Here is a 10,509-nt window from a genome sequence, read left to right on the forward strand (position 1 = left end):
GAGTCGGTTCCGACCCATAGCGACCCTGTACAGGGTTTCCGAGGGTGTAAATCCTTACGGGAGTAGAAAGCCTCATCTTTCTCCTGCGGAGCGGCTGGTAGTTTCGAACCGCTGACAACATTTATTATAAATAATATATAACCTCGTCCCCCAAACATGAAATAAATTATTCACAGGGGATGTATGAGGGCTGCCAATTTTTCATAAAGCTGTGGACCAAAGTGAACAGAAATATCAGAAAGAGAAAATATAGTCTTGCATATTATTGGGTGTCTTTGTTCCTAAACTAGACCAGAATCAGATTATGCCCATTTTGTATACATATCAGAGGACTGTACAGGAAATGCCAGACAGACCTCATTATGAGCACCTTCAGCCATGAATACCAAGGATATCTTACAATAAACATCCAGGGTATTTTATGATGTATGAAGTAACTAAAGTCTACTTTCAGACACAGGAAAATACAGGGTGTTGAGTCCTGAACCAAACTGTTGTTAAACTGTCTCTAATCAATCAAATTTATGATAAATTATAAAATGTACAGACCCAAATTTTATTTAAAAGTTTTACCCTGCTGTTAAATGGTTGTGTCACATCCTGTCTAAATTCAGGTTAGGAGAGAGAATCACGATCAGCATCAGCTGAAAGGTGATTCCTCTGAAGTGAAGGTCAGATATACTTCCACTTTCCCACCCTTTTAACCTGACACCAGCCATCTGCTAGATTCCATAATTCACTGCAATGACCACACAGAACTCATAGACCATACTCATAATTATGGGGTTTATTAGGGAAGCAATAGGTTACAGTTTAAGATTAGGATAAACTTGGAAGTAGCAGGAACAAATCAGGATACAAGTCTTTAATCAATACAGCTTCTTCTGACTGTGCTTGTAGGCAGACCTTTGCTGCTGGACCCTGCTCAGGCTTGGTCTTTGCCCTGCTCTGGCAAAGTGAAAGTTATTAGCTCACTGATAAATTCCCAGAGGCGCTTCACTCTGCCAGCAGTTTTGCTCTGTGAGTCAGTGAGTTGGTTCCACGCTGCTACCATCTCATGCTGCTACTGTCTCCAGTGGTATAGCTCTCCATTGCAGTATCCTGAGTCTTGGAGGTTCTCAACGTAGAGATTCTAGGTCCAAAAGATGCAGTCTGCTCCCAGCTCTTCTGATGGTAGTGAGATTCTCCTTCAACCTCTGGGATGGGCTCTTTTTAGACTGGCAGGATGGTAAAACTAACCCATCCCCTTGGTGCCATAGGGTCTTATTTACATAGTTCCAAGTCCACATGGGACTGCTAACTATAAGGTCAGTGGTTCAAATCCACCATCTGCTCCTCAGAAACCCTATACAGTATCGATATGAGTCAGAACTGACTCAATGACACTTAACAACAACAGCAACAACCTGCATGCATTAGCAGATGGTGCAATCCCTGTAAGTGTTCCACACACCTGATTTGCATAGTCACACTCAATCATTTCATGAAGTAATAAGACCATGGCTAGAAGGACCATGTTAAAGCCATTTGCTGCACTGTATCTGCTCATTCTTTTTTAGTGGGATGATATGTTGTTGTTGTTGTTAAGTGCCATCGAGTCGATTCCGACCCATAGCGACCCATTATAGGGTTTCCCAGGAGCAGCTGGTGAACTTGAACCACCGACCCTGCAGTTCAAATGACTTGACTTTGCAGTCTGACGTGTTAGCCCACAGTGCCATACCAGGACTCCTGAAACACCCCCAAAGCAGAGCCTCAAACCCAAAAGTTGTATTTTCTGAGGTCAGTGTCCCAGTGCAGGCTCCTGTGATGTCCTGGGTGGCCTAATGTTCCTCCACGTGCTCTCTCTCTCTCTCTCTCTCTCTCTCTCATCTGAAGATAGGAAAAAGGGAGTTAGAGAGAGGATAGAAGAAGGATGTGGGATCAAATATGAAATCTTCCTTTCATGATAGGGCTTTTGCTTGTCTTTAAATTTTTTGAACTTTTAAGGCAACTTGATAGAGTCTTAATTTTTACCGTTTGGTTTAGGATTTCAATTAACCTCTTAAAATGGAAATATTTCTGGGTCTCTTCCTACCCATCAGGGAGCAGCAAAACAATGACAATGATGATAAGGAGGGGTGTGGTTGTGGCAAACTGTAGAGACACTCACCAAGGGGCAGCTGCTGATCACCTTGGCCATTTGTTGACATGCAGGAGTGTGGATTTTCTGATTTTTTGTTTTCCTCTCAAGCTGGAAGTCAGCATTTTAATGGAAATGCTATGACTTTTTTAAAGTGTTAGCAACTATTTTTTTTTTAGTTTTTACAACAACCACAGAGAAGCCAAACAAAACCCATCTGTGGGGTGGATGGAGCTCATGGACTGTAAGCTTAAAACCTTTGTGCTGGACTTTACCGTTCACTGGGTATCCCAGTGAGAAAGAATTTGTTACATCCTTTGCTTGACAAGGTTTTCAGATAGAGCAGAAAGAGAGAGAAGAAATCTAGGGTCCTTCATGTAGAACTCTTAGTGGATAGAGAGGAAAAGTGGGGAGGGGTAGAAGTGGAATTTCATTATTCCAAGCTGAATGGCCAATGACCCAGAAAGCTTTTGGGTTGATATATTGCCTTTCCGACAGGTGGATATGAAAGAACAAGGAAAACCCTACTATTTCCTGTGTGCTGTTGATTCCAAATGTGTTCCTTTTGAACCATTCTTTCCATACGAAATCAATCAAAGAATGTAAAAAAAAAAAATTTTCAGGAAGAATATGCAATATCCTTGAAAAATATCCCTGATGGATAGACATTCCAGAAACACTTATTTACATAAAATAAATGAACATTGTTATTGTTAGCTGCCTTCAAGTTACCCTCTTAGTCATGACAACCTATGCAAAACAGAATGAAATGCTGCCCAGTTCTGGGCCATCACCATGATTTGTTGTGATCCGTAAGGTTTTCACAGATTTTCAGAGCAGATCACCTGTCTCTTCTTCCTAGTCTATCTTAGGAAGTTCTGCTGAAACCTGTTCAGGTGCTATGGGATAAAGCACTGAACCGAAAGGTCAGTTTGAACCACAATATCAGTGGCTCAAACTTCCCAGCTGCTCCTTTGGAAACCTTATACAGGGTCACTATGAGTTGGAACTGCGTTGGCGGCAGTTAACAACAACAACAACAACAACAATCTATACCAAGAATCCTGGTGTGGTGCTGTGGGTTAATACATTGGACTGCAAAGTCGGTTTGAATTGCAAGGTCAGCGGTTCAAGCTCACCATTTGCTCCTTGGAAACCCTCTATAGGGTCGCTATGAGTCAGAACTGACAGAACGGTCCTTCATAACAACTGACAGATGGGTGGTGAATGCTCATGAGGTACACTGGCAGGGAATTTAACCCTGGATTTTCACATGGAAGGCAAGAATTCTACCCTGAAACTCCACTGCCCCCTAAATGAAACCTACTTATAAGTGATTTTTCTAAAGTCATTGATCAAATAGACCTCAAGATTTCCACCAGGCAACATTCCTTAGTCTTGTTTGTTACAGTTTGTTTAAAAATATTTTATAACACATCATGTTAGTTTATTTTTACCAAGCTCTGAATGTGAGACATCCTTTGGATTCCATGAAGTTGCTCACAACTCTCAGGTGGGAAGCAAATGGTATCATCTCCCCAATGATCCCATTTCCTTATGAGCTTATTGCAGTATCTCTCTTCCTTTCTGCCAAAGGACAGCCCTTCCTACCTCCAGGAAGAAGAGAAATATAGACCACAATGATGGAGAGTCTCCAGATGTGCACAGGAAGCTGCCATCCAGTGCTGGAGAGGACAGAGCCATGCTCCTGGGGTTTGCGATGATGGGCTTCTCTGTTCTAATGTACTTCTTGATTGGAATAAACATCCTAAAGCCTTTCATGCTCAGGTAAGAGACAGAGGTAAAAAGACCCAGAGGTTCTAATTCAAATTGAACATTAGTTCAGTGATAAAGGAGAGGAGGCTAGCCTTGGTCTCTCCAACCTCAGCCTTCTTGACCATAGGAGTCTAGGACTGGGAAGATAGAATCACCTGTGTGTCTCTTTCAGTGGTGGGTATGGGTTCTAGATTGGTGTGGAGGTAGTTGCTGTTGTTAGTTGTAGACTCATAGAGACCTTATGTACAACAGAATGAAACACTGTACCATCCTCACAATTGTTGCTGTGTTGTGCACTGTTGCAGAAGCTGCGTCAATTCATCGAATTGAGGATCTTACTCTCTTTTGTTGACCCTCTACTTTATGGAACTTGATGTCCTTCGCCCTCTCTTGATAACATGTCCAAAGTACATGAAATGAAGTCTTGCCATCCTTGCTCCTATCTGGCAATATTTCTTCCAACACAGATTTGTTTGTTCTTCTGGCAGTCCATGGTAAATTTAATGGTCTTTGTCCATACCATAATTCAAAGGCATCGATTCTTCTCAAGTCTTCTTCATGCATTGCCCAGTTTTCACATGCATATTGTTGTTGTTAAGTGCCATCAATGGACTTTGACTCATAGCAGGTTTCCAAGGAGCAGCTGGTGGGTTTGAACTGTGAACTTTGTGCATTGTCCAATTTTCACATGTATATTAGGAGTTAGAAAATACCATGGCTAGGGTCAGGTGCATCTTTATCCTCAAAGTGACATTTTTGTTCTGTAAAGAGATCTTTTGCAGAATATTTGCCCAAAGCAATATGCTGTTTGATTTCTTGACTGCTGCTTCCGTGAGTGTTGATTGTGGATCTAAGTAAAATGAAATCTTTGACAGCTGCAATCATATGCAGACTGACTAAGTATAGTGACAGGATAAACCCCTGAGACTCACCTTTCCTGGTTTGAAGCCATTCAGTATCGCCTTGTTCTGTTTAAAGGACTACCTTTTCATCTAGGTACAGGTTCTGAATGAGCACAATTAATTTTTCTGAAATTCCCATTCTTGGCAATGATATTCATAATTTGTTATGATCCACAATTCAATTACATTTGTATAGTTAGTAGAGCAAAAGTAAGTATTTTCTGGTATTCTGTGCTTTCAGCCAAGATCCAGCTGATGTCAGCTCTGACATCTCTGGTTTCATGTCCTCTGCTGAATCCAGTTTTAGTTTCTGGCTGTCCCCTGTCACTGTGTTGTTGCAATCATTTAAAAAATTATCTTCTGTCAAATTTTACTTACATGAATATTAAGTATATTGTTCTATAATTTCTGCATTCTTTTGGGTCATTGTTCTTTGGAATTGGCGTAAATATGGATCTCTCCTAATCCTTTGGCCAGATAGCTATCTTCCGAATTTCTTGGCATAGATGAGTGAGTGAGCATTTCCAGTACTGCACTAGTTTGTCTAAGGATTTCAATTGGTGTTCTGTCAATGACTGAAGCCTTGCTTTTCACAAATGCCTTTAATGCATCCTGGATTTCTTCCTTCAATACCATTGGTTCTTGGTCATATGTTATCTCCTTAAATGGTTAAATGAGGACCAATTCTTTTTGGTACAGTGACCGTATATTCCTTTAATTGTCTTGTTTTTTTTTTTTTAAAGTTTTTATTATGAATTGAGTGAAAGTTTACAGGGCAGATGATCAGTTTTACATTCAACAAATCATATACTTTGTTTCATTACAGTGGTAATAATCCTATCCATGTACCAGCAATTAACAGTATTTCTCTTTATTCATTTTAGCTGTTTTTTTGTTTTGTTTTGTTTTTAACACTCAGGCATATATAATAATTTAAACCACCAAAGGGCACGTTCTGCAAGACTTCTTCCTGATCACCAGCTCTCAGTCCCTCTCGTTCCATGAATCTAGCACGCTTAGCTGCTCCCTTTCTCTATGCTCCCATCTATTCCTCCGTCCATCTCTGGTGTCGTTGCTTCTCAGGATAAGGTCCCGCATTCTGCTTGTGCTCTTCTCCCTTGATGGTCCTAGGGTCCTTCCATCTTCTTTTGATGATTTCCATTTCATTCAATTTTGCCCATGTTGTTTACAGTGCTGTCAAGCTGGATCAGACTCATAACGACCTTGTATAGGGTTTCTGAGGAGCTGCTGGTGGGATTGAACCACTGACCTTGTGATTCAAGCTGACCTTTTGGTCTAGTGCTTTATTCTACAGTGCTAAACCAGGACTCCATTTTGCCATAGAATCCTTAAATATTGCAACCTGAAGCTTGAATTTTGTCTTCATTTTGAAAAACATTGAATGTGTTCTGTTTTGGTTTTCTAATTCCAAGTCTTTGCATATTTCAATATAATACTTGACTTTGCCTTCTTAAGCTGTCCTTAGAAATTTCTGTTCAGCTCTTTTACTTCATAATTTCTTCCAGTCGCTTTTCCAGATCGTGGTATTTTCAGTTGCCTTATATGCATGTGAAAGTTGGATAATGGATAAGACTGTAGAATGATCAATCAATGCTTTTGAATTATGATGTTGGTGAAGAATATTGAAAGTACAATGGACTGCCAGAAGAACAAATAAGTGTGTATTGGAAGAAGAACAGCTAGAATACTCCTTAAAAGCGAGGATGGCGGGGCTTTGTCTTTCACACTTTGGATATCTTGTCAGGGGGGACTTGCCCCTGGAGAAGGACATCATGCTTGCTAAAGAAGAGGGTCAGTGAAAAAGAGGAATACCTCCAACCAGATGTCTTGACTCAGTGGCAAAAGCAATGGGCTCAAACATAACAATTGTCAGGAGGGTGCAGGACTGGGTGGTGTTTCATTCTCTAGTGCATATGAGTTAGAACCGACTCAACAGCACCTAACAACAACACATTGAAGAGCAAGATCTATTTTGGTCTTTTATTTCTGTCTTATCTTTTTTTTTTTTTTTTACAGTTTAATTATAGATTTTATTCTTCAAAATGTATAATGTGTTTACATTTTCACTTCAACAAATCAGTTGATCAAGTTATTGTTCTGTAGTAAATTTATTTTTATTTTATTTTATGAATCAAAATATTATTGCAGTGTCTAACACAAACTCTTGGAGTCCTGGTGTAGTGGGTTATTGTGCTGGACTGCAAAGTCAGTTTAAACTGAAAGGTTGGTGGTTCAAACTCACCAGCTGCTCCTCAGAAATCCTATGCAGGATCACTATAGGTCAGAACCAACTCGACAGCACATACCAACAACAGCAACAACACTGTAAAAAAAAAACATAAACTAATTCTAATCTGAATGCATGTTCTGAATTAACACTGAAGTAAATCTGTATGAACAAAAATGATTACCTTAAGGCAATATAAGTTCACCATATGACTAAATAAAATTTACTAAAATAATAAAGAATGTGTTACAGGTATGTTGTTGTTGTTAAGTGCCGTCAAATTGGTTTCAACTCATAGTGGCCCTGTATAGGGTTTCCAAGGAGTGGTTGGTGGGTTTGAATTACTGACCTTGTGGTTCATAGTCCAATGTTTATCCTACAGTGCTACACCAGTTATAGTAAACATAATTATAACCATAACATTTCCCTTACAAAAACACATCATTAGATAAAATGTACAAAGGAGAAGACACAGTATAAAAGAAAATATTTTTCTTTGAGATAGGGAAAAATAGTGTATCATTTTCTTTTTTCATCACAATATAATTTGTCACAAAAAGCAGTCAGAGAATTGTAACAATTCCACATCCAGTTTCCTGAACATGTTAAGAGTAAAAGGGGGAGAAACAAAAGAGTAAATGGAGTCCATAAAGCAGAATGCATTTCTGAATTTTATATTTTAAATTGGTGATCTTCTCATACAGAATGTCCCATCATACCAGATTGGTTTACGCAATCCATTTTGTGGCAAGACGTAAATGCAATTATCTACTTTCTGCCACTTCTCTATCATTCTGGTGTTTAGTCAGAGTAAGGGGGGGGGGGATAAATATTTCCTCTTTAGCAATAAAGTAAAATTATATTTAGTGCATGCTTCAAACATCATTTCTGAAAATAAAACTGACATTACCCAATGGTTTACAAAATAGAAAAATCATTCATTAGGATAAAAATGTGATGGGACGTAGGTCCAAAGGACTAATTCTGTGGCAGCACCACTGCCCATTAGCAGTGGTTACAATGCAAATCCCATGATCCAAGCAGGTACACATGCAGTTCGGAGGGCCTAGACTTCTCTTTGGAGTCCTGGTGGGATGCTGCAGGTTAATGCTCTGGACCACAAAGTCAGCTTGAACTGAAAGCTTGGCGCTTCAATTTCACCAGCTGCTCTTTGGAAGCCCTATGCAGGGTCATTATGGATCAGAACCAACTCTATGGTACTGAACAACAACAACAAAGACCCGTCTTTGGACTCCTGGTATGATGCTCTAGGTTCAGCACTGAACTGGGAACCACAAGGCCAGCAGTTCAAATCCACCAGTTGCTCCTCAGAAACCTCAGAAACAAGGTCACTATGAATCAGAACCCACACAACGGCACTTAACAACAACAACAACAACAACAACAGACCTCTCTTTGACCACCCCCTCTGCCATTTCATTAGTGCCATGAGATGGAATTTCATGGAAACATTAAGAACATTTCTGCCATACATGATTTAAAATTTCTCCAACTATTTCAAGTACATCTTCCACCCATTTTACATTAATTTCTTCCTTTCCTAAATAATTTTTTTTTCCCTACACAGAAGAGATTTCATCCTACATATCAGATGAACATGGTATTTATAATGATGGAGTGGATGATCCAAAGTATACAACCGTATTTTCTCTGAATCGACAGCAAACTGTTGTACAGACTTAGTAGTTGCTTTAGAAGTCCTTAGAATTTTCTCATTATAAGATTTGACATTCATTTTGATTGAAGATTCAAAAGAAGCCTCTTTGGTACTCCTTCAGTGTGCCATCTATTTCTTTTCATATGAGGCAAAAGTCATTACTCTTCTCTAAGGCTTGCATTTTGTCAGGGTCCAAGGTACTGCTAACAAGTAATTCCATGTAGCTCTTAAAGGGTTCCTTTATTGCTCTTGTTAAAAACAAAACAAAACAAAACAAAAAACAAGTCACAAAGGGAGCTGAAGGATCAGATTCTTCGTCATCACTACTAGAGTGGATTTCAGGAGATGAGTCAGATTGGGATAAAGAAATTTCTTCTTTCCATTTCTTCTACTTCTTTAGTGGTGGTTCAACCTTCACTTTTTGCTATTTAACTTTGGTTTTCATAGAAGGGACTTTTGTAGTTGCAGCTTTTGGTGTTAGAGAATCGGAAGTTTTACTGCTTTTGCTCACCTTAGCCTGAACAGTTCTGGTAGTTTTTAAAGGCTTATTTCTTGGCTTTTTGGAACACACACTGGCATATTCCTTTTTATTTGTGTTTTCAATGAACTTCATGTATATCATTTGGTATTTACTCTTTGCATCTCCAAAGTATGCAAGTACTTTTTTTGTATCAGTACTTTTTCTTTGCCCATCTCTAATTTCAGGAAGGAGTCCTGGTATGGCGCAGTGGGCTAATACATCAGACTGCAAAGCTGTTTAAACTGCAGGGTCAGTGGTTCAAGCTCACCAGCTGATCCTTGGAAACCCTATACAGGGTTGCTATGGGTTGGAATAGACTCAATGGCACTTAACAACAACAACTACAATTTCAGGAAAAACTTCTGTAATAAAGCTTTTAGTACTTTCCAAAACCTAGGGATTCTTTTCCTGATTTTAAAGTCTCCTTGAAAGTTTCTATGTCTTCTATCTTTACCACAAATTCATCCCATTCTCAGCATTGATCTTCTCTGCTTTTTATCTTCTCCTCATCTGTACAACCTTTTATGGTAATAATAGTGTCTTGTCCCTTAGCAAACTGATCTGAAGGAATTTAATGAGAAAGCTAATTAAAAGGAGAGGGAGGAAAAACAAAAAGGAGAGGGAGGACATTAGTATCTACTGACCAACTACTTCTGTGTCCTATAGTCATTGTCAAACTTAGAAGTACTCAAACTCAAAAACGTATGATGGTCACATAGAGTTCTTAATCCTTCTCTGGTTTGCCTGCATATTAATGAGAGAATTTATGTCCTAAATGGATATCTAATTTGTGGATTATGTGTTGGGGGTATTTTTGAGTTGTGTGTGTGGGTGGAAGCATATCTGTTACTTTTGTACCATCTCTGTCTCCACTCTTCTAAGCATTTCAAGCAATTGTTTAAAACAATTCAGTGAATACTTAAGAGTAATGAGTTTTCATCTCTCTCTTGTCATATGGTGTTTTTTTTTTTTTAAACTTTTTATTATGAATCAGGTGAAGATTTACAGACAAAATCATCAGCTCTACATCCAGCAAACTATATATATATATATATATATATAGTTTGCTGTTGTTGTTGTGAAGTGCCGTCGAGTCGGTTCTAATGTGTGTGTGTTGTTGTTGTTGTTGTTGTTAAGTGCCGTCGAGTTGATTCCAACCCATAGCAACCCTGTATAGGGTTTCCAAGGAGCAGCTGGTGAGTTTGAACCACCGACCTTGCAGTTCAAACGGCTTTGCAGTCTGGCACATTAATCCACAGCGCC

General features: G+C 39.2%; 1 protein-coding gene across 2 annotated transcripts in view; it reads left to right on the forward strand.

Annotated features, from left to right (window-relative positions):
• Positions 1-10,509, forward strand: part of KCNMB3 (potassium large conductance calcium-activated channel, subfamily M beta member 3) — a 28,603-nt gene that overhangs the window by 8,380 nt on the left and 9,714 nt on the right. For both annotated transcript variants that reach the window (XM_006867705.1, XM_006867704.1), the window contains exon 2: positions 3,719-3,910. In XM_006867705.1, the coding sequence (XP_006867767.1) occupies positions 3,719-3,910 (192 nt within the window). The remainder of the gene's footprint in view (positions 1-3,718; positions 3,911-10,509) is intronic.

This window comes from Chrysochloris asiatica, unplaced genomic scaffold (genome assembly GCF_000296735.1).
Source record: "Chrysochloris asiatica unplaced genomic scaffold, ChrAsi1.0 scaffold00108, whole genome shotgun sequence".
NCBI classification, from domain to species: Eukaryota; Metazoa; Chordata; class Mammalia; order Afrosoricida; family Chrysochloridae; genus Chrysochloris; species Chrysochloris asiatica.